This window comes from Coturnix japonica, chromosome 9 (assembly GCF_054131305.1).
Source record: "Coturnix japonica strain WE chromosome 9, WE-NBRP24, whole genome shotgun sequence".
Lineage (NCBI taxonomy): Eukaryota > Metazoa > Chordata > Aves > Galliformes > Phasianidae > Coturnix > Coturnix japonica.
The window spans coordinates 4,292,302-4,315,868 of NC_140671.1; the positions used below are offsets into that span (position 1 = coordinate 4,292,302).

Sequence of the window (23,567 nt, forward strand, 5' to 3'; positions counted from 1 at the left end):
GATTTGCTATTTGCTGACATGTTTCTTAACAGCAACAAAAGTTTTGCCTTCTGTGAGCAAAGGGATAGAATCATTAGTTTAAACACAAAAAAGATCAGAATGAAATGCTACACACCTGCGTAGCATCTTCTGTTGTAAGTCCTTGCTCTACTTCACCCACTGCAGACTCACTAGAGAGAGCTGACACAAGAAATTAAGAAAAAATTTACACAAAGGAACTCTCTTAAAGCACAGGTATTCTAAGCACATAAGACAGATCCTTTCATTTTCCTTCTAAATCTACTTAACTGAGCATTTTCTTCCCTCTTCAACACTGCATTTCAACAACCTACCATCCATACATTTCCCCATAGGACAGCACTATTGCTGTCATTATTAGGACTGAATCCTAATCCATCAACATCCACATCCCAGTCATGGGAATTTACCCAGCAGGTTTCTATCTGCACCTACATTGTGATTTCCTAGTAGCATGGTGGCTTCCAGCTCCTCCTGTTTGTTTCCCAAGCTGTGTGTGTTGGTATAGAGGCACTTCAGCTGGGGAACCTGGCTTCTCATCTTCTTCAAGTATAATTCCCTAATTGCCCTGGAGTTTCCAAGTTGCCTTATCCTATTGCCTCAATAAAATATGATAGAAAATGGTATAAAATACCAGATCACAACTCTTTGCTTCTGCAAATGACTGTTTCAGAAGCTTCTGAAAGTTATAAACATGCTCACAATAGAGAAGAAAATTGCATCTCTGAGCCATAGAAAATCATTGTTCTCTCCTGACACCCTTTCTACCTTTTTTTTCTTTATTCTTCCCTTTCTGCGAGTACGATGTGTTTGCTGGCTGTGTTTTTGCTGCGTGAGTTTTTTATATCCTAGTCAGCCTCTTTCATCCCATCAAAACATAAAAGAGCCGTACCAGGAGAGGTTTCTTCCAGAGGAACACAACTCATCAGAAACCATTAATTCACCTCTCTGCCTGTGACCCCAACCACAACATCAGATCTGCTTTCCAGGCATTAGAAGCAGATGATGTTACAAGTGCTGCTGGATCTGCTCTGAGGGCTGTGTTGAGAAGTCACACCAACACCCTGCAGCAGAAAGGCCTGAAACCTGAATGCTTTGGCTGCTCAAATCATAGAGTGGCCTGGGTTGAAAAGGACCACAAGGATCATCTGGCTCAAACCCCCTGCTGTGTGCAGGGTCACCAACCACCAGACCAGCCTGCCCAGAGCCACATCCAGGCTGGCCTTGAATGCCTGCAGGGATGGGGCATCCACAGCCTCCTTGGGCAACCTGTTCCAGTGCGTCCCCACCCTCTGAGTGTAGAACTCATAACATCACCTACTTCCTTCCAGCTCCACAGCAGAGGCAGCCTCATCCAGCTGCTCAGGAGGTAAGTTATCAGAGCCTTCATCCTCCTGCTCACCTCCCAGCTCATCTGTACCACCCTCGTCTGCAAACACACACCAAAAAAATCAGAGAAGCAAAGACAGAACCAGCCTGTATGGTGATGGTGTGAGTCGCAGGGTTTGAGGGGATGGGACACAGCTCAAGAGAGAGGAAGACAGAAAGGGGCAAGGGGAGCATTAACCGGGCTGGGCGACGGAACAAATGCAGCATGGAGGAGAAGGACAGAAAAACGTGGCCAAAGGACCACAGGAAATGTGTGTTAACCGAGGCCCCGCACACAGCAGGGCGGCCTCACCCGCTGCCTGCCCGGCCCGCAGCAGCAGCACGGCCCTGACGTCCTCATCGTTCTCAGCCCCGCGGGTGAAGAAGCGCAGCACGGCCTGCTCAGCCTCACCGCCATTGCGGCTCAGCAGCTCCTCGAAAGGCGCCGGGTCGGTCAGTCCCAGTGCAGCGAGAGCTCGATCCCGCACCCATTGCACCCGCACGTCGCCCAGGCTCATGGCGGCACACACACACCGACGCCGCTCGGTCGCCACAGAAACAGCGACGGCCTCACCCGCCCGACTGCGGCCTCACGGCGCCATCTAACGGCATCACAGCGCCAACATGGCGGCCACACGGCGCCATCTAACGGCCGCCACGCGCCAACATGGCGCCTGCGTGAGGGGCGCTGTGAGGGACGGAACGGCTCCACAGGAACTGAGGGGAACTGAGCAGTAAATGGGGTTTTATTTGTAACGAGCAGGACGCGTTGCTGTGCACAAGTCTGTATTTTATCATCCTTGCAGAATAAATAATGAAAACAGACATTGCTTCTGTTGCAGTGCTGAGGTTCCAGAGTACACGAGATGGCGGCTTGCTGAAGTATAGAGTAATTCATGTTTAATGTGACTTTAGTCGGTCAAGAAAGTGAACATCCTTAACAAACAGAAACAGCTAAGCTGATTTAGAACATGTGGTAACAATCTCTAAGAAAATTTAACTCACATTGTAAATTATTAAGGAAAATGTGTCTACCCACGATGTTCCAGCTCTGCTGTGTATTTCTATGGGAGGTACGCATGGCAGGATTATCTGGCTGTGGTATAAGGCAATCAGTGAGAAATACTTTGTCCTACAAGAACAGACGATCCCAAACACTTTGCTGAGAGCAACTGAACTATGCTATATCATCTTTATTAAAATGTAAAGAAATGTGCTGGAAAGAGAAAGGCGTAAACTTGTATCCTCCACCGGTATAGAATTTGTACTGAAATTCCACCCTGTAAGAAGATAAAAAAGCACACAGTGGATATTAAATAAAAACTGTCAACACCTGGAGCACAAGAAACCAAACACCACCAGCCCCAACCCCATCAACAATCCTAACCCCACCACCAGCCCTACCCCCACCACTCAGACTTTCAGTGCAGCTGTTCAACCTTCATGCACAAAGGCAGACCTGCTGTTCCTCAAGGGCCTAGAAATCCTGCTGTTATAGTTTATTTCTCATTTCTTCCTAATATGTTGTTTCATAATTTGCATGATAATTCAATGTGGTAGAGGTCAGTATAGATCATAAGCCAATGAAATACATGGGTTCAATGTAAATACCCAGGAATACTCAAACTAATAAGCCACACATTCAATGTGATTAGATAAATTAAAATAGCATTAGGCTGTTACAATTTTCACTTCAGGGCCCCTAATATTTTGACCCCAAATCCTTCTAAAGCAACCAGTATACACTGGATTGAAGTAAGTAAAAAAACCAAGGAGTTAAAACTTACCAGTGAAGTCGTATAGCATGGAGAAAAGCAGAAAGCCCCTCCATGACCAAAAGAATAAAAACTGTTAACGCAGCAAAAAAGGCCAGAACAGGGACTAGCAGTAAGACACCATAGGATGTGTCCACACGGAGACCCACTCTCATCACCATCTGCCACAGAACTTCTGATAACTCTATTGAAACAAACAAACAAACAGCTTTCATAATTCATGTTGGTACAGCATACATTCATCAAGTGAGCTACTCTACCTAACCTGTACTCTGGTTTAACTAGGATTACAGAATCTGCTGAATGTGGGAACTGCAGGAAACCCTCCACCCCATCCCACCTTTCTCCCCCCCACCCCACACCCCTTTCCTACACATTGGTTTCAAAATAGCATCTACTGTTGGCAACACATTACACTGATATTAAGACTTCAGCAAATACCTAAATACCTTCAGAACTAGTCAACTAATGGAAAATAAATGGTACTGTGAATGCCATTCCACTGTTACGTGAGATAATACTGTGCCAGGTAATAGCATCCAAAGAACAGTGAGAAATGTTGGAAAGGTTCCGAAGAGGAACCTTCATTGGCTATTAGTTTAAACAGGGTTGGTTGGTTGTTTTTGAAACTAAGATAATTTCACAGCAGCATCACTTCAGCTTCATCAGGATGAAAAAGCAACCAAAACCAACGTGAAATACTTACGTGCATGTGCAAGACTTAATGCCCAGAGTCTCAGATACGAGGCTGTATTAGAAATACATCCTAGACAGTACTCAATGGTGTGAATGGCTTGATTCATAAAAACATCTGCAAAGTTAAACTAAGACACAAAAACATATTTGTATCCGTTTAAATACCAGAGTACGAAGTGAAACAAAAGCATTCATCTGCAAATCTTGGTATACAGAAAATCCACCACTGGACAAAATTCTCCTCCCCCAGTGATAGGATACACACTGGGAATCTGAATCAGTCTGGCTTTAAATTCACATGAAATCAGTGGAAGTGGTAAAATTGTTTAATGAGTAGAAAACAGCAATAGGAAGGACAAGGAATGCAACTTGTTTCCCCCAGGTCCCATTCTACAGAAGTTTTGTCACAAGATCTAATGTTCAACTATGAAAAACTTTGATCTACGGGAAAAGCCAGACGTAATTAACAGGAAGCTGCACAGCCTTCTTTTTGCCTATAAAACCATTTAAAAAGGAAGAATTTGACCCTACTTTGTCAATTTAAAGATGAGACTGCAGTCTGATTCAAATAAAGCATTTAACTCTTCATGTTCTCCACTACAGATAGATGGTAGGTTGCTGTAGCAATGTGAATGAACCAAGAAATAATGATAAAATGGCAACAAATAAGAATATATGAATTGCATTCTAGCATTAAGGCCTTTGTAAAGGCTCAGCTCATCTTCTTGGAAGCTTCCATGATTATCTCCCTGATTTTCTACTTCTAATTTCCTTTCAAGGACAAACTAATCAGAGATAAATTAACTACCTCCTCTCCATCCTCTTCTTTGTGCCCAATATCTGAATGACTGCTTCCTTCCTCCACATCATGAGGCTGCAGCAGAGAAAGTTCTTCTTCACTTTCTTTCCGAATTAGCTTGTAGCCACGCTGCAAAATTGAAATGCATTACGTTTGTGAAGTGAACCCTTGGTGTCGATTTCTAAACTTGTTTAAAGTAGACACAGAAAATAACATTCTCCATGGCAAAAAGGACCAGAGAGTTAGAGGAACAGAAGAGCTATCTAAGTTCTTTAGAAGCACCAAGTTACGGGTGTTCTCTATAAGCAACACACCAGATGAATTGTTCTATAATGAAGAACTGTATAAGCACATGTCAATGCTTACCCTGTATGTTCTAATGCCTCGAGTTCCACTGTGCAACCAATATAAATAAAGTGGTTTTCCAAAAAGCATTACAGGAACAGAAAGAAAGGCAACACCCAATAAAAATCTCTGTAGAACAACCTGTTAATAGAGGGAAAGAAACAACATAAGACCAGATCACAGAATCAAAATTAAAATAAGCCTTCCTTCAATAAGTCTAAGAAAAATAGATTGCAATGCATATGCAATCCAAATTGGAAATGCACCTAAATATTACATTAATCACCCTCTTAAATGAGATTACAGACACCCAGCATCCTCAGGACTGAGTTCTAGATTAAGGCATTACTGAAGCTCGCTGTCTTAGAATTATTTACTGTACATAAGCAAGCAACAAATCTATAGGAATATGACTATTCTCTCACCTCAGTTCTAAATTGGGGGCTTTTGTTCTAGAAACATACCTCCACAAGTCACTAATCTTATAATTGAAGAATAAAAACAATTTTTAATGGTAATGTTTCTTCAATTTCCCCTTAGTCTGATTCATTCCCCTCCCCAGGGAAAGGCAGAGTGCACTCAGCTATCAGCCTTTCATGACTGGTAAAGTAATAACTGCACGGAGAAGCTTGTAAGAAAACTACTAACCTGTCCAGTATAAAAGGCATCTTCTTCACCACCAGCAAACAGGAACATGTTAATAAACTGAATCAGAATGCTTGGAGCAGTTGTGGAGTCCACTGCAGAGTATGCTAACCACTTAAAAAAAATCATGAACACAAGGTAGCCAAAGATGCACATCATGAACAAAAGCTCAGGAAGAAAAACCAAACAAATATTGTACTTCTTCTTGAAATGTCTAAAAGATAATGAAGAAAAAAAAAGGAATAAGTAAGTTTTACAAAGTGAGATGGAGGCAAACTTAGGGGGGGGTAAAGAGCAGTACTGAATGTAGGACCTAAAAGTGTTTTTTTCATAGTGACATTTTAACCTGGTATTTTGCTGGAAATCAATACTATGTGAAGCATGTGCTTGCATTTAACGAACAGTGAAAGACTTTTTGGCATAATACTGACTCTAAGTTTTGTGAAAGATGGCCTCTGTTACTGCTTTTCTTTTTTAACGACAATTACTGTTATGCTGGGTTTTGCTGATGAAAACCAAACACACACAGCCATCCCCATTTCTCTTGCCAGGTTAACTGATATAATGACAGACTTGGCAAAAGAAACGTTATCGTGACTTCTTGTACTTACAAGTGGTTAAATACTCCCAGTACAACTCCAAATGTCATGTGAACCACTCCAAGAATCACAGACATTTTCATCTTGAAAGAATTTAAGAAACTGAGACGGTTGCTTGCCAAATTCCAAATCTGAGGAAGAAATGACAAGATACACACATTTCAGAGCAACGTAATGGGAGGAATAAAGCAATATCCTTTCTCTGGAGACCTGCATTCCACCTTAAGCTGAGATCACAAAGTCTGAAGTGTGCGGCAATAGTTCAATCTTTGGCTCATTAAGGGGAATCTCTTTTTGAAGGGAGGAGGAAAACAGAAATGCTTTTTCTTGTCCCCCAGAGTAAGTTTATCTTTCTAATAATACCAAATCTAACTTAATCATACCAAAATCTAACTTAAAGATGACTGATCAGTACAACAGATAACAGAAAACAATAAAACTAACCGGATCAATTCCAAAGGGATAAACTCCATTGTACACGCCAGTAACATTTGGATCCAGCATTAAAAAATGATGAGACTTCAGATCCTCAGGACTGCAGTGAAAGAGAACCACAATCAGATCTGACACGACTATGAAAGAATAAAGCAATTTAAGTAAAAACAGTCTTGCTAGTGGAAAATAAAACCAACAGCAACAACAACAACCTGGGCACCTTTTATTTAGGCTTAATTCACACCGTCTTTGAAAAATACATTTTTAGACTTTATTATCCATTCCGCTGGAACAATGGTTTGTTTTAAGAGATCTTTTAGAGAAAAATGCTAAACCACCACCCAAAGGATTACCCGTAATATAACCTCTTTTACCTTTTTGCATTCTTTGTTTCTAAATAATCACCACTGCATTCTTTATTTTAAGTGTAGAAGGGACTGAGCCCTCCGCCCTTGCTAGATTTCACTACATTTCATTATTACTCTCAAATAAAAGACCAGCTGAAGGGTCAAGGAGTGAACCTGCTGCAGGAAACACTCTTGCTTTAATGGCACAGCAAACAGAGGCATACCACTTACCGCCAAGCGTTCTGTTCAAACATTGCTGAAACATTCCACCCGGAACCAAATATATTTAATGACTTTGAAAAGCAATCATTGTAAATAAGGCCAGTGTATATAGAAAACAAACTCATCAATAGGATGACGTAACGGCCATCGAATAGCATTTTTATTATCTGTAAATATATTAGGGGGAAAAAAAAGAGGATTCATGTTACCGATGCATTTCTGGCCATACAAAAACTTCTATAAACCAAACTTGCCTTCAAACAGTCATTAAATAATATGAAGAAACCTGAGGCCAATAAAAATGGAAAACGAACTTTCTTTAAGCACATTAATATGCAGTCTACAAGGAACAGTCACTTAATGGCAGATTCACCTTTGCACACTGCAGATTTCTGCCAAGTGATTTAGGCAACAGAACTAGCTGAGAGCACATTCAGAATGACAGCTTTACTTGAAAGTGACTGAAGAGATCTGGAGTCCCTACACAAGCTCCAGTGACATAAACTGACACTTCTCTCACTGGCATCATCACAGTAATTAATGGTCCTCTTAAGCCACATTTTTTCCCCTAGACTTTAACTCAAGAAGTTAAGCCTCCTGCAATCAATCTTAATTAAACATAATTCTAATAAGATATGCAACAGTTCCTGCTTTCTAAGCCCTTCAATTAAAAGATAAAATTAAGTCTCATGAAATTCAAACTCCAACTCCTTTATAAAAAGGCCAGAAGATGAAACTTAAGAGCTTTAAGTTTATAATTCCTTTTACCTCATCCTGTGATCTTCGTAATCTAGGATGGTTTTCATACAGTATTGTCAGGAGGGCAAAGATGAACATTAGCACACCGTGCCCAAAATCTCCAAACATAATGGCAAACAAGAAGGGAAAAGTGATGATGGTATAGAGAGCTGCAATGGCAACAAGATACATTTCAGACATACAGCACAACAGATGACGGTGGTATCTGAATTATGCATAAGCAATCAACTATTTTTAACCTCCCAAACAATTTGTTTATTCTTAAGTTTGAAGGACATTTCACCCCTTACTAAGAGATCTCTCTTAGTTAAATATAAATTTAACTCAATTTAAAGCTTGCTTTAATATATATAAGTATACTTCTGTACAGCATCGCATGGTGCTGTCAGTCAAGATAGCTACAAAACACAGAAGGATATTATGCTAACAGGGCTATATAAGCGAGGTTGTTGTCTTATACCCAGGTGATGAGCTTCACACCTCAGCAAGAGCAACCAGCCATTACCAATCTTCCTCTTTCCCCTAAATATATGTTCACATCCAAGGTAAAGCATATAAACATACAGTCGTTTTCACTATTCTTAATGCTGAAAGAATGTATCAAAAATCAAATCTCAACTTACCACATGGGGCACCATCTGTACTTTGGATGAGCTATTGATGATCTACAACACCTAATTACCAGCAGTATGCTTACTTCCATTCTGCCCCCAGTGGTGTCCCACTTAGCAAGGTGCTTAAACACTATTTTACAAACCAGGTGAGCAATAATGACAATACAGTTCATAGTTCAGAGGACCAACCTGGATTCACTTCCCCATAGTTTCCAACTCCATAAGCATCAACAATGTTCTGGAACCCTGAGGTGAATTTATTGGTACGTATCAGAGTTGGAGGAGGTTGTGTTGTTGGAATGGTATTCATGAATGAAGAAATCGTGGCTCCACTCTTCCTCTGTTTACAAATGGAAAGAAAAGATGCATGAAAACTCAGTTGATGTTTAATCTACTTGTACAGTCAGATGGAGGCAGAAGCTTTAGCAGCAGCGAGCATTCAGCTGACTTACCGAACCTTCCTCCAAAGCATGGCGCAAGTTCTGCAGATCAGCCACTGGACACCAAACCTCAGCAATCAAACATTTGTTTGTGACATCAAAACTGCACAGGTTGAGTACGTGATAAATGGCTTTCATCTTCTTTACTTGGATAACCCATGTATAGATGGATTCAGATGCTTTACACAGAACTTGGCGTAAGTAATCCTCAGTTTTATGCAGAACCTTTGTCCAAGCAGAAAAATGAGATTTCACTGAAAACATAACAGTTATGTTAACTGCAGTAAAAGCACACACTATTTGTCCAAAGATTCGCAAGAGGCCACAATGAGCACTGCCTTCTGTTTTAGGCAGTGGAATGACCCTGTAGTTTAATAAGTACATACAACACAAGACCACAAAGTATACATGATCATGTTCAGATCCAAAGCTGCCTGTATTTCAGAAATATATTAATACATTCAATGCTGCAATACATTAAGTTATTGCCTATAGTGAAAAGGGAAAACATCATTACAATTTACTCACTGTACGAAGGTCCTGAATACGAACGCTCAGCCCTTCAACAACTGCTATGCGCTCATCCAGAGTATTTGGGTAGGGATACACATGACAGCGGTAACTACAGAAACACAGAAATCCATTCTGAATAACTAAACTAAAACAAAACACAGCCAACATCAGGTCCCAGTCAAATCTGCAGCATGCCATCTAATAACTATAGGCAAGATTTGGCTGAGTCTCACCATCTGGCCCACACTTAATAAGGACTGCAGATAAAGTAACCCACACATTGACTTGTACACTGCCAATTTTTAAAGCTAGATGCAGTTGAGGAGATGGAAAAAGAAGCTTCAAAGACTTGCATAAAATCAACATTTCTAAGGAAGTGGAGGAAAACAATCAAGAAAAGAACTCAGATGAAAAGAAATGACATATATTAATTTTTACCAGTCACAAATCTTCTTAACTTTCTGGCCGATTTGTTCACCCCAATAGGACACTAAAAACACAAACCATTTTGTGGTTTCACCCTTAAAGAAAAGAAAATAGTTAATGAAGCTTGTTTTCAACCAAGCACTCAAGTACACCATCATTATTCAAACACATTCTTTTACTGTATAATCTGAAAAAGGCATTAGCAGCACCATTGGCACTCCACCATTTTAATTAAGATCAAAACTGAAACTCAAGTGTGCCAATACTTCTAAGGAGTTGGTTGGTTTGTTGGTTTTTTTTGTTTGTTTTTTGGTAGATCAGAAAAAAACAAAGTTTTCAGGGAAATAAAAACAGATTCTATTTGATCACTTCTAAATTACAAGTTAGAAAAAACCTCTGGAAAATTAAGTGTTACAAATTAGAATGAAAGCAGAATTTCATTTCACTTTGATAACATCGACTGGTGACGGACAAAGTGCATTTTATAAGTTCAGAGATTTTTTTTAATAGAAGACAGACAACTTTTTTTTTCCCCTTAACTACTGAATGAACAAATAAAAGGGACGTTAAAATACCATGTATAGACCTAGTAAATAAATACCCAAGCAGTCATTTATGCTTTTTTTTGATCACAGCAGCCAATCAAAGTCACAGCTACCCCACAGCAAAGGGTCAGATGTATGAGCAGTGGCTGGGGACACTGGGTTGGCCCAGCCCAGAGCAGAGGATGCAGAGAGGAGGCGGCCACAAGGCCTCCAAAAGCACTGGGAAATCATTTCCATTTAGTGCACAGCCGAGCAGCAATTATTTTAAGTCTTACGAAAGTACAAACACAATAAACTCAGTTATAATGTTTACTCACTGTATCCGGATCTTCCAGACATTCATCGAGCTCCGCATACGTCAGAATAGTGTATCCTTTACAGGCTCTCCACAGCATTTTTTCAAATGCTTCAACTTTTGCTCGGTGAACCAACCCAGATATAAAGCTACGGACAAAGAAAGGTTTGATAAATAGGTCAAAATCAAGAAAAGCTGAAATCTCACAGTAAATCACATCACGGAATAGCAGCCACAATAATCTAACATGTCACCTCTAAAGACGGAAGCATCACTCTCCATAGGAACTAAGTGGTATGTAAAATAAAGAGGCAATTTCTGTTTGGAAAACAAACTGACTACAGACCTGAGGAAACAAACAGAATGTTTAACATCATCTCTGCCTATGGTAGTAAGGGTCTCAATTTTTCACTCATTGTTTACTTTCATAAAGACACTGCAGGGAGTTGAATCCATACATCACTTTAAAGGCAAGTAGGCAATACCATTATTAATGTTACGTTAGTACTGACTCAGTGTGTTTATACCAGAAATATGTTTGAACAGTAGAAGAAAATCACAATTCAGGGCATTTTGAGATTCTTCCTTAGCACACATACTCAGTTTTATGACAGTTTTTTGTGACAGTTTTTGGTGCAACCCAACGTATCTCTTCAAAGAATCCAGTTTTGTTTCTGAGGTACAACTGGGCCACTCACCCTAAGATGGTTTGGCTTGTCTGAAATCACTGGACTCACACAACACCCCATCTTTTGAGAAAACAGCCTGTTATTGACAGCAGCTCTTCAAGCAGTTCAGAAGCAGCACAGCATGGCAACCTGGCAAATCTGGACTGAACCATACCTACCCCAGCTTGGCACCCAGTCTGTGCATACAATTGTAATCTGCAAATGGCTCATTTTCCACAGATGGAAATTCTTCGTAATTTATATGTAAGTGGGACTCGTACTAGGAAAGAAAAAGAAAAATCAATCATGGCTTTCAGGACAAAAAATAATTATTTTTTATTCACAGGAAGAAAAGTTTGTTAAATAATTTCAACACAAACACAAACTGATTTCCTGTGTTCAGCTCAAGCTATGGGGAGACCTTGGGATCTCAACCAAATCGCTCAGCAACTAACAGTCACTTCTGCAAAAGACACCTTTCTCAGAACAAGTTATACATCAAAATAACACAGCATGCAACAGGATTGTCACACTACACACAATAGCACCCAGACACTGCAGTATTACCTCAGCTGTTCTCCTGACAAACGTCTGTGTGACATCCAACATGCACGTGTACTCCGTAAGTTCAATCAAGTTTTTTCTCAGCTTCTCTTTGTTCTTATTTACTTCCCTCAATTCTGTCTCCAGCTTCTGCAACTGTTCCTGTTGCACAAAATAAGTGACATAGAATCAGGTTTAGGAACTGGCGAGGGTTAATTTTAAGTACATGCTAATTTGGCTGAATTATAGTTTTCCAAATTCCTAAGTGCAATAAATGCTATTACTCAGTCTGCCAAAGACTGCTTCATACTGAGTGTGCCTAATCCACCACCAGAAGAATCCATTAAGTCTGCTGTTGAGATCCTCTTTTATTTCTGAGCTAAGATACACTTGGAATTAGAACCTGGAATAGCACAGAGTGTGAGACACCTACCTATTCTATTGACAGACTTACACTAAAAGACATCATCATTCAGAAGCATATTTGCATTTTACAAGCTTCTCCTTTCAGCACACCAGGAAAAGCATTCAGAGGAATGAGCACTCTGTGCTCACTAAGCAACCATCACAGGAAACTGCAGAGCCTCGGGTACTAAGAACTCCCACATACCCTGAATAATAAGGTTGCAACAAAAGTCCTGGATAAATCCCAACGCAATAAACGAGGCTGAAAGACTACACCTACATACAGCAATTTATCTGACAGCGCAATGCACCAATCCATCAAAACAGAAGAGGTGACTACAAACCCCTCGGTTAGCTTTATGCCTTTCATAGTGATTTTGTGACAATGTAACATTCTCAAAGCAGGCCTGGAAATAAGGCAGGCAGAACACAAAATCCAAAAGAGAAGGAAAGGCTTCTGCTCCTGACATGCCCCTATGTAAATTAGGTCATAAGTGGTGAAACAGGAGGTGATCCAATTTGAAATGGAGTTCCAATACCCAGTAATACAGTTTTGGCAACTGGTACTTGAACAAGTTACCTGGATTTCTAAAATGTGTTTCAGCAACGGGGCAGGAGGAGCAACATCTCCTTCAGGAAGAGGAATGTCTGCCTTTTTAATTTCTTGTACTAAATAACCTGGAGCAAGAAGAGAAATGGAATCAGAAATATAAGCATATCACATACATTCCCTAGAGCGCTACCCAGCCATTGTGAGGGTGCCACTCACACCGCAGCATCAGGCCTTCACTAGTTTATTCCTTCATTTTTGCAGCCATATAGTCTTCAAAAAGAACACAAGGAAAGCAAAAAGAACACAAGGAAAGTGTGAGCCCTCCACAGAGGGAAGGTGCTGCTGATGTGTTCAGAACACAGAACTCCTCTTGGAAGCCTGCAGAAGGAACCCATCCTCAGAAGTGTCTGACTGAAGCTTTCTTTCCAACCACCAGCATTTTTTAAGCTTTTAACGTTACAAAGCATGCCTTTGTTGCTGTGAGTAATGCTTTCTAATGCCATCTGCAACAAAACTGTCCTTCTGCTCAACAACTCATGTTTGAATATACAGCGCTCAAACAAAGAGGCTTAAGTAACCCAACATGACATGCAGCTCACACTGGGCAGTGCGACTGCCATGATAGCTGCTGGGATATAAAGCATGACCAGCACATGCTCCCACTAAGACGCTGTAATAAAAGAATCCTTCAGCAATAACCTTTCCTCAGGGTACGCTGCAGTGAAGTCCATCTTGATAAAGCTCTGCAGCCTTTCCTCTGTGCATTGACTGCCACGTGAAAGCAATTACTAATAACCTGAGATGATCTGGGGAGTGCTTGGAAGTTGAACAGTGCTGAGTTGTGTAATGTGACAAGAAAAAAACAACAGAAAAAAGGGATTTATCATATAGCCTAGGGAATATCCAGACAAAGCTCCTGTTTCCCCAGCAGTATTGTAACCATTCAGTACAGAAACAGTCTTAACTATTCATCAGCAACAACTCAGCAACTCTTCTTCACTTCAGAGAAGAAACAGAACAGCAATATTTAATACATATACATTGTACAGTAAGTAAAACTTAAAGCTGAGAGAATTAAGAGACAGACAGCACCAAAACACTGGAATTGCCCATAGGCTGTGCAGTCTCCAGCTGTAGATGTACTTAATTTGTATGTTCTGACCCAACTCAGCATAGGAGCCAGATAGGCCACCTCTGGCTCTGAAGATCTATAGGTACAGCACACGAGTGCACACAGACCTTCCCCGTGGATACAAACATTTCATAAGATCCTGCAAAATTCAGACAGCACAACACTGGGATAAAATCAAACATAGAAGCTGTAGCTGAAATCAACACTGCAGTTCTGCTCCAGCAATATAAACTTGAGAAACATCTCAGATGAGAAAGGGCAGGCATGAAAATAAAGCTCACCGAGAATTCTTTCCATTTCTTCACATTTCTTTACTTCATTCACAAATTTCCTCTGGAAGACGCTGACATTTGGGTTGAGCTGAGGGAAGGATAAAATACTCATTAGGTAACATAAAATCAACACCCCCCCCTGCAAAACACAGCTCACTCCTACCACTTTAAAACACTGCTTAAAGACTTCGTATTAACAAGCACAAACCTTGATGGAAACAGCTTTCTTTTTGTTGGGTTTTTGTTTGGATTTTTTGCTATGGAGTTTCATGGAATCTATGTGGAATGTGAAGCATTCATAGATATTCTCACACACCTCCCCAGGAGTACATAACATAACGCCTCTGGCTGCATATTCAACTTTCCAATCAGGACTACATGGAATAGCATCTCTAGACATCTCTATAGCAGTATACTGATGGATGTGCCTCCTCCTGCTGCCATATTTTCTAACTAGCCATTCATTTAAGTTCTCCTTACAAAGATTTTGTCACCTGCATTTCCAAAGAGAAATTCCAAAGTCTCTGTCACCAAGTAAAGCATCATATAATTATAAGACAGTTCAGTAACAAAGTTAATTATTACCCAACCCATTCTCTAAGCCACGCAGTTGGCTTCCTTCAAGTTGAGCTGCCCTGTGGGAGCAGGCACGGCACATCCTGACAGTGAGAAATAAGCTTACAGAGCACCTGGGTGTTTCTATCAGCCTACTGGGGAGCAGGCACACCTGGTGTGGGGCAGCACAGGTGGGCAGGGACTGCAGCATCAGTAACTGTGCAGACGGGAGCAGGAGGGAACCTTCCTGCTGTGCTTGGGGCTGCTGAGTGCTGTGTTCAGTGCTGGGCCCTTCACTAACGAAGATATCAGGGCTGGGGAGTGGGTCCGGAGAAGGGCAGCGGAGCTGTGTGTGGAGCACGGCACTACGGGGGCGGCTGGGGAAAATGGGACGATTTGGTCTGGAGGAATCTCAGGCCTTCAGGCTCTGTACAACCACCACAGCAGGCCGTGGCTCTGCTCGCAGCCAACAGCAACAGGCCGGGCACTGACGGCCTCACACCGCGGCAGGGCAGGTTCACATCGGGTGTAAGTGTTAGTTCTCCCACAGAGCGGTCGGGTACCGGCACCGGGAGGTGGGGGCTCAGGGACCGACGGACACACGGCCCCTCCCAGCTCGGGACACCACACGGCGGGGACGCAGGGCTCGGGCAGCAGCTCTGCCCGCCGGGACCCCCAACCCGCCCCGCCGCCACTACTCACGTCTCGGAACTCGGCCAGGCCGCGCTCCCCCACCTCGCTCAGGCACTCGTAGGCCGAGCCGCTCTGCAGGAACAGCTGCGCCAGGCACATCGGCTCCCCGCGGAACAGCGCGCCCATGGCGGCCTGACAGAGCGGCTGGGCTCAGCTGGGCCGGCACAGAACGGGCACGGCCGCAGCTCCCGGCCCGGCCGCCATAGCGCGGCACAACGCCCCGCCCGGCTGCGGCTTCCGGGGGGCGGGCGGAGCGAGCGGCCAACCGGCACCGGGAGAGACCGGCACCGAGCACGGCATAACCCCGCCCCACCGCCTGCAGTCCAGCACTTGATGCGATTACCTGTTTTTTCCCCCCCTTTTTAATAATCTCAATCATTTTCTGTGCGCTTTTCCTCATTTTGAAATAAAAATCTTTATGTCCTTTTTATAAAAATATAAAAATATTTCAAATATTTACAAAGCGGTTCTTTCCACATCAACGGCTTTTAAAGAGAGAAATTCTCCCACGCTTGAGCAAAGCACGGGCTCCCCAGCACTGCTGCGAGCACGGCCAGGAAAGCCAGAGCCAGACCTGCAGCCAGACATTGAGAATACGGCTCTCCTGCAAAGGGAAAGGGCAAAAACAAGCATGAGCACAAGAGCTGCCTTTTAGTTTTGACATCAACCCTAAAGAGATGAGTTTCTTGTGCTAGTCTAACTCAGGAATGAACACAAAGCCAACAAAACATAACCACTGCTTACAGACCATGTTCAGATCTCCCACTACAGATCACTGCTTCACCAAAATTGGCCAAATTTCATGATGTTACCACGAAACAGAGGCAGTTTGTGGCATTCCACATTGCTGGTTGTTTTTACCTGTGTAGAACCTTGTCAGCGGGTACAACAGCTGCGGCCAGCAAATGTCATTGCGAGCACAGTCAAATTCTGTGTAATTCATCTGAAATCTGAGGGGGAAAAAAGTGCTTATTAAACTACGGCAGGAGCAGAACGAGTAGAAGCCTTTGATAAGCCTTTAATCAGTGTGAATTACTATTTTATCTGCTTAACTTAACATCAAGGGTCAAAGATCTCACACGTTACCTGCTCATGGGAACCGGGGGCTGAGCTGGCACTCGGATGAACTCCACAGCAGCCGTGATGGGCAGCAGGCTGCCAGGGTTTGCACAGGGAAGGCCGCACTGGAACTGCCACGTGACTGTGGAGTAACTGGAAGCACATGTGTAAGCGTTACTAGAGGGCTGTATGTGGGAATTTAAAGCTTAAACAAGGCCATGAAAGGAGGATTTACAAACTATAAGTAACATCTTTGTCAGATTTATCCGGGTACGACACGTAAGCGAGTTGCAAAGTTGAAACATTTCTCTATTAAAGACACAGCTGGGCTCTACCTGGTCTGCACGGCCAGTATCTCCTCCCTAGGAACCCCCCACACTGCACCCACAGCTGCAAAAATGATCCGAATGTTCAGGTTGGCAGGAACATCTGGGCAAATGCCCTTCAGATCTCCAGGGCTCCCACTGATATTCAGGTTAGACGGTTCCAATCCTGTGGAGGAACAGAGTGAAACAGAAATCCTATGCAAAATGATCTCTTCCATATTTATATTACTGTCATATTGCAGTGAAATGTTGGTAACTGCTGCACAAAAATGTGTTTTCTATACGAAATATACATGAAGTATGGAGTTCAACAGAGGAGTAAAACACCAAATCATTACATCAACAGACTGACAGACACATCGCTCTACAGCACCAGTATATTATTAAACACATCTGTACATATCTGGATGCATGGACCCAGGTACCTTCAGGCATCTGAAATTACACGTTGGCTTTATTTGGAGGTGGTCCAATCCTAAGTGCATCTTTTTATAGCGACGTGGGCTGTGAATAAAACTACAAGTATCACTTACGTATAATTTGCACCCAGTCTTTGGGATTGCTGTCATTGGAATTGCGTCTCTTCCCAACATGAGTAGCTTGTATTAACGAATTCAGTTTCTCGATTACATTTTGTCTGCCAAATAAAAACATCAGCTCATACAAAAAGCAAATCTACAGCATGAACTGCGTTACAGCATCACTATGCCATACAATCAGTGTCCTCTGACAGATGCTATTACTCAGTTAAAACAAACCTCAACTACTGACTCATCTGCCCAAGGGAAGCACTCCACCCCAACGTAACCCTCACTTAAATACAGGGAAATCTGAATGAAACCATTTTAATAGATTTCCCTTTAAAAAAACAGAAGAGGGTCAACCACAGAAACCTGCGATGTATATATGAACTTCTGAAAAGAATGCAACTGTGCTGATGGTAGAAACTGGTAGCAAGAGAACAATAAATCTGTGTGGCTCACCTTAAATGGCTGCAGTCTTCATTGACATCAACTTCCAATAGGCACCCAGAGAAAGAATCTACCCCGAACAAAACTGGTGTGTGAGTGGCTGACGTACACAGACCTCTGTCAGCTATGAATTGAAAAGATCCTATTTAGGGATCCTCACAACGACCTTTCAACTCCCACTTCTCATTTTTGTGCAAAAATTGCACATATTAGGATGCAAAACAGCAAGCAGTGTAATTCAAATACAGAACCAAGTCTACTCCAATTCCATTTTCCAACACAGAGCGAATTCACACGCTCCAGAATCTCATGAGTTTAACAACTGCTTGGTTTTAAACCTTAACTTCATACAACATACTCAGATGTTTGAGGATACTGAAGCTACTTTACATTCATTAAATGCAAATTCTTCAATTAAGCTGGAATAAAGGCTAGAGAATAGCATAGAAAAGCACAATTCGGCATAGAATAGATTCAGAAGTAAAACATGTATATGAAGGCAGCATTTTAGCATTTATGAAAGCTGAGGGTGTAACCTTACAAATCAGTACCTGGCTGCCAAATGCTTAAGCTGCCAGCAGTATCAGAAGCATTCACGTTTGCAGCTCTCACTGCGTTTCCAACTTGATAACCTAAATGCAGAAGGAGTTGTGAACATTTTATACAAATCTATAAGCATTAACATCGATTTAATAATGCACGTAATTAGTCTCAAAGCAAACAGACAGACTTTCCATTACAACAGCCCCATTTTAAATGATCAATACTGAGCCTAAAAGCCAATCACTGTAATTACAGCTGACAACACAATAAAAGGGAAGGAGGGGCACCAGCAGAACAAGTATGAACAAGGTACAAAACGTGGTCACTGCTAATGACCAATCTAGTACCAAAATCTGTTCTTCTAAGAAGCAAACTGAGGTATTACTACCTGGATTATTGGGCACTTCTGCTGCATTATCACTCTTTAATCTTACAAATTCAGCCGTGAATCTCTGCGTCAGCATTTCTGGTAAAAGATAAAGGAATGACTTTATGTTCCCATACATAAATTAGCAGGAAGTATGCTGCTTATTTAGGATACAAATTTCTGTCCTACATGAGCACCAGAAGATTCAGGATAATAGAAATTGGCAGAAATTTGCCCCATACATTTTCTTTCCAGAGTCCAAAACTCTTTTTGATCAATATTACTAATTAAGATAAACTATCAAATAATTTACTCACTTAAGAAATAAAAAAAATAGTAAATCTGTACAAGAAAAGTCACAATACCTCCACCATATAGATTTCCTTGGAAGACTGTGACATTCACTCCTTCTATGTTGTCACCTTCACACACGAATGTATAATGCTCTGCAAAGGTTATACTTTGCAATGGAATGCCCACGGTAGGAGGAAATTCTGCAGAAGAAAGAAAAACATACCATAACCAAAAGTATTGCCAATTAGAAAGCTGTAACTGAAAAACAACTTAAAAATCTCTAACAAAATTCTGGAAGATAAATCATTCATCCTTTTAACATTTTTTTTTTACTGTTTAAGTCCCATCATACAAGGACAGTGTGCTGCATTTACAGTAGAATCCCTTCGTTTATCAATATTCTAACACCTGCAGTTCTAGCTCCTGTTGTAGTTGACCCCTTCCTTAAGAACCCAGCACAAGGCCTTACTCCATCAGCTGCTGGGGCCCTCTGGACTCAGGAGTCCCTCTCTTTTTATCTCACCCTGCTGAGAGGGCCATCATCTTCCAGAAATACATGCTAGTATGGATTCAGCACTATCCTGCATTACCCTCCCCACTGACTGGGAGCCACTGTTCTAAAATAAAAGCTGCTTCATTGGCTCCAGAACCTTAAAAAGGCACAAGAGTGTTCAAAATTCAGGCACATCCAGCACTGCTTACAGGCTGCCTGCCCTGCTTTGTTCAAATATTAGAATACACACAAGATCCTTCCTAGGAATCACGACAGGTAAATGTTTTAGGCACCCCAGTCACTTGTGTCATCCAGGTTAAGTAAGAAACACACTAATTACACAGCAGAAACATACCACTTTTAGTGATGAATTTGTCCCTGTCGGTGACGGTTTTGTAGGTCACATTTTGTTGGATGAAGTCTGAGAATAAAAAACAAATGCTGCAGTAATCCTGATAAAAGAATCATATACAACATTCACATCCAAAGTACTCCTTTTTGTTATAGAAACTGTGCAGAAAAGTATTTAGAAAGCCAGTTTTGGTAATAAACCAGGCAGGTTATGTGTTAGAGCATAGCTAATTATCTCTGCTTCTTACTAAGGTAGTGTAAATAAAATTAGACAACGTAATTAAACAGCATAAAAAAAATTCTCTTCATGTTGGTAATTGCATCATCTCAAACTCCAGAATGACATTTCTTATATTTATGCTTTTGTAATGCAGAGAGTAAGCACTTCTAATTCTAAAGTGACAACACTGCACCCTCTTGACAGAAAAAGGAGGTTCCAAGAATACAAAAACATGATGAGAGATGCTTCCTTGTGCCACATGCAGCCATATGAGTCACCAGAAACAGATAAATGGGAAACAAAGGCTAATCCCACTATTTCTCCTATCCCAAGTCCTGGGTAATACAGAGAAGCTTGGCAGGTGATCAGAAATAGGACTATAACATCCCTAAACACTGAACTATAGCCATGTAGCTGCCATGTCAACAGTCCTCTTGTTAATTCTATTTCTGAAGAACATAACTACATTTCTGTTAGGACTATGCAACATACCTCCTGTTCCACTGTTGATTTTCACATCATGGGACAGTCCTTCCTTGTAAGATGCTGCATCAGAAAGGCACCTCACGTCAAAGTCCTGCAGAAACGCTACAGGGGCATTTCCAGCACACTGCCCTGCCAGGGACGGCTGCAGGTAGTTGAACAGAAATGTATGTGGGCCATAAAGGCAAGGAAGGGGAGGGGTGGGCAGGGGATGAGGAAAGATAATGATTGTTATTAACAACAATTTTGTGCTTAGTGAAAAATATATTCCACAATTTGGTTACAAACACAAAAGAATGTGATAAATGGAGAACTTCAACTAGCCAAGAGGAATCAGAAGCTCCTAAATATGGAGCAATTACCTGAGGGATGGTAAAATACTCATCATCTTCTGTCATAATTGGATCTCCTGCTCTGTAACCAGTGAAGAGTTTTCCAGGAGAAGCCTGTACAGGGATCCTAAATGGACGAACTCTGGGTGCAGAACTTCTGGGTGCAGAACTGCAAATAAGTTCAAAAATGAAACAATTCTTTACTCCTCACATTACATGGTTAATTAAATATCTGCCTTCCAGTCCCGTGCTCTCAAAGTACCAATTATATTTCTCCATTTACATTTAAAGTGATCGATTTATAATTTCAAAATAACTTTCACTGTAAAAAATACATGCTACAGTTTCAATGTAATGTCTAAATTGTGTATTGAGGAAAGAAAGATTTTCAGACTTACATAGAGCCATCATAAAAATAGCCAAGAAATGGTGTATTGCTAAGAGAAGACTGTATGCAAAGGAAGGGAAACCAATCAGGAGTATATTCTGTTGTCTGTGTGGAGCACAGCTGATCAAAAGGTGGGTTTACATCCCCACCAAACACTCCAGTGAAACACGATCCATTGAATAACTGCTTCAAGTCTGGTGTACACTCCTGGAAGGGAAAAGAACACCTTAATGCCATAATTGCACCACCACGGCCTCTAGTGCTGTATTTGCAGATAACCAAGCCAGCCCTGTAGACAGATGTCATATTTACTATTAGAAATGCCACAAAACCCAGGCAGACCCTATTTCTACTTTGAAATACTCAGTAATTCTCCCTCCAGACAACAGAAGGAACATAGAAATTCTAAAACCATTTCATCAAAGTTTAATATGAAATAAGTACCGGATCACAGCAACAACGAACATCACAAGCTCCATCTGTCAAGTCACAAGGACACGAGCCCAAGGGCTGAAACACCTGGTTAGGGATGACAGACATGATTTCTATAAGAGAATTACAAGAAAAGAAGAGAAAATTCAGGTCATACAGACTGGAATCCCAAGAAGCAGACAACATGCATTACAGCCTATCCCACCTGCATATAAATCCTTAAATGCTAGTGAAATTTAATCTCTCATTGCTGTCCAATTCCCAATTTTTCTTTTCTTTTTTCTGGTACAGAAAGGGGAAGTAAATACCATTTCTTCCTCAGGATATCCAAGTACTTACCTGACACATTTCCCATAAAGGAAGAGTTGGCATATATTTCAGCTTGAATTATGAGACGTGCCAGCATTGCTGAACCACTGCAAGCTAAAACCTGAACTGTTTCCACCACACAGAGAGGTGCTGTGCAGCAGTCGGTGGCATTGGGCAAACATAACTGCAGATTTCTAGTGAAGGTTACAGTCACTTTGGATGAACCCTGCAAAACACAAAATGATGGATTCAACAGCTTGTACCAAATCACTGTTCTTTGTACCATCACCTGCCGGGAAGCACAGGCAGTTCGGGAAAGGAGAAAGACAAGAAACCAGCATCAAAGCTGCACCTTAGCAACTTCCAATGCGGGCATCCAGATGATGGGACATAACAAAGGCAAAAAGGGAAGGCACTCTAACTGAGCTGTCAGTAAACTAATATTACATTAGCACTTCATCAGCCTTTCATATATGATTGCTCAAGCTTTTCTATCTTAGGGCAGAAGCAGTGTTTTACATACCACACCAGCTGTTACACTCAATTCCCAGTCACCAGCTCTTTCATTTCCACCGCAGTTTGGAAGGAGCAAATTTCCTGTATCAAAATTAAAACATAACACACACATATATATATTATTAATATATATTATATATATATTATATATATATGTATTTTATCTGTTTCACTGTCACTTCAAACTTCTCATGTGGGAATGGGGCACCAGAGGGACCCTCCAAACTCCAACAGTTCTGTGATGATTCTTTGAACTGCACTGCAGTTATTTGGGTAATTGTAATGACAACAACAACAAAAAAAAGTTAAGAATTCAAATATATTTATTATTTTTCGAAATAGCGGGTAGATAAATGAAGTGTTCTTACCTGTCTCTTTATCGATAGCATCTAAAATAATGGAAAACGTAACTCCTGAAGAATCTCCAAGAAAAAACGCATTAACTCTTAGCCCAGACATGTGGATAAAGGAAGGCTGAAAAACTGGGGGGGAAGAGAAAGTTTAGAAAAGAATCATATTGTAACACAGAAACCCACAAAGCGCCGCATCTGGGAGGCACACCAGGCCGTGCCCCCTCAGCCCGCACAGGCTGCTACGGCCCTCTCCCCTCTCATCCCTTCCTTCCCCTTCTCCTCCCCTCGCCCCCTCCCACACACCGGGCTGCCCCGCACACAGAGCCGCCAGCAGCAGCGCCCCGAGCCCGGCGGCCGCCATAGCGTCACTGAGCGCCGCCATCTTGAGGCGGCACTGCTGCCACGGCAACCGGGAGGGCGGGAATCACCCGCCGTGCCACAGACCGCCTCACAGACACACAACAGGCC

General features: G+C 41.8%; 3 protein-coding genes across 7 annotated transcripts in view; all 3 read right to left on the reverse strand.

The window, feature by feature from the left end:
• The window catches only part of DNAH10 (dynein axonemal heavy chain 10), a 49,845-nt gene extending 47,863 nt beyond the window's left edge, over positions 1-1,982 (reverse strand). For 2 of the 3 annotated variants that reach the window (XM_015877792.3, XM_085555560.1), the window contains exons 1-3: positions 1,700-1,982; positions 1,340-1,447; positions 116-180 (exon numbers count right to left, since the gene is read on the reverse strand). In XM_015877792.3, the coding sequence (XP_015733278.2) occupies positions 116-180; positions 1,340-1,447; positions 1,700-1,904 (378 nt within the window). In that variant the 5' untranslated portion in view covers positions 1,905-1,982. The remainder of the gene's footprint in view (positions 1-115; positions 181-1,339; positions 1,448-1,699) is intronic. The other variant, XM_085555559.1, reaches the window with a different exon arrangement.
• Positions 1,983-2,549: 567 nt separating this feature from the next.
• On the reverse strand, positions 2,550-15,894 carry ATP6V0A2 (ATPase H+ transporting V0 subunit a2). Of its 2 annotated transcripts, XM_015877812.3 has the most exons (20): positions 15,672-15,894; positions 14,424-14,502; positions 13,038-13,135; positions 12,077-12,214; positions 11,689-11,789; positions 10,864-10,990; positions 10,014-10,096; positions 9,591-9,684; positions 9,075-9,287; positions 8,812-8,962; positions 8,018-8,157; positions 7,259-7,416; positions 6,690-6,780; positions 6,258-6,376; positions 5,650-5,860; positions 5,023-5,142; positions 4,666-4,785; positions 3,868-3,985; positions 3,174-3,345; positions 2,550-2,666 (listed from the first exon to the last, which is right to left on the reverse strand). In XM_015877812.3, exons 1-20 carry the CDS (start codon positions 15,786-15,788, stop codon positions 2,564-2,566), a joined length of 2,553 nt encoding a protein of 850 aa, XP_015733298.2. In that variant the 5' UTR covers positions 15,789-15,894; the 3' UTR covers positions 2,550-2,563. The 2 variants fall into 2 exon arrangements, with proteins under 2 accessions (XP_015733298.2, XP_085411724.1); XM_085555598.1 differs by lacking the exons at positions 10,014-10,096; positions 10,864-10,990; positions 11,689-11,789; ... (2 more) ...; positions 14,424-14,502; positions 15,672-15,894 and having other exon boundaries at positions 9,580-9,684.
• Positions 14,449-23,495, reverse strand: TCTN2 (tectonic family member 2). 2 transcript variants are annotated; one of them, XM_015877813.3, is made up of 19 exons: positions 23,403-23,495; positions 23,115-23,228; positions 22,754-22,827; positions 22,261-22,456; positions 21,934-22,034; positions 21,500-21,696; positions 21,132-21,270; positions 20,779-20,914; positions 20,071-20,136; positions 19,294-19,422; positions 18,950-19,027; positions 18,570-18,650; positions 18,031-18,142; positions 17,581-17,684; positions 17,057-17,213; positions 16,749-16,874; positions 16,524-16,612; positions 16,123-16,266; positions 14,449-14,502 (listed from the first exon to the last, which is right to left on the reverse strand). In XM_015877813.3, exons 1-18 carry the CDS (start codon positions 23,479-23,481, stop codon positions 16,151-16,153), a joined length of 2,094 nt encoding a protein of 697 aa, XP_015733299.2. In that variant the 5' UTR covers positions 23,482-23,495; the 3' UTR covers positions 14,449-14,502; positions 16,123-16,150. The 2 variants fall into 2 exon arrangements, 1 of the variants encoding a protein (XP_015733299.2); XR_014949060.1 differs by lacking the exons at positions 14,449-14,502; positions 17,581-17,684 and having other exon boundaries at positions 16,053-16,266.
• Positions 23,496-23,567: the final 72 nt, after the last annotated feature.

Bases quoted from the DNA above. Each gene is read 5' to 3' on its own strand.
- ATP6V0A2 (XM_015877812.3), bottom strand. From the start codon at position 15,788: ATGGGCGCGCTGTTCCGCGGGGAGCCGATGTGCCTGGCGCAGCTGTTC. The intron at 11,790-12,076 runs GTAATACTGCAG...TTTCTTTCCTAG, and splicing joins TTGTCAGGAGAACAGCTGAG to TACGAGTCCCACTTACATAT. The intron at 6,781-7,258 runs GTAAGTGGTATG...CTTTCACTGCAG, and splicing joins TTTGAACAGAACGCTTGGCG to TCCTGAGGATCTGAAGTCTC.
- TCTN2 (XM_015877813.3), bottom strand. From the start codon at position 23,481: ATGGCGGCGCTCAGTGACGCTATGGCGGCCGCCGGGCTCGGGGCGCTG. The intron at 22,828-23,114 runs GTAAGAACACTT...ATTTTGATACAG, and splicing joins TGCTATCGATAAAGAGACAG to GAAATTTGCTCCTTCCAAAC. The intron at 19,028-19,293 runs GTATTGTGACTT...ATCTTTTACCAG, and splicing joins AGGAAATCTATATGGTGGAG to AAATGCTGACGCAGAGATTC.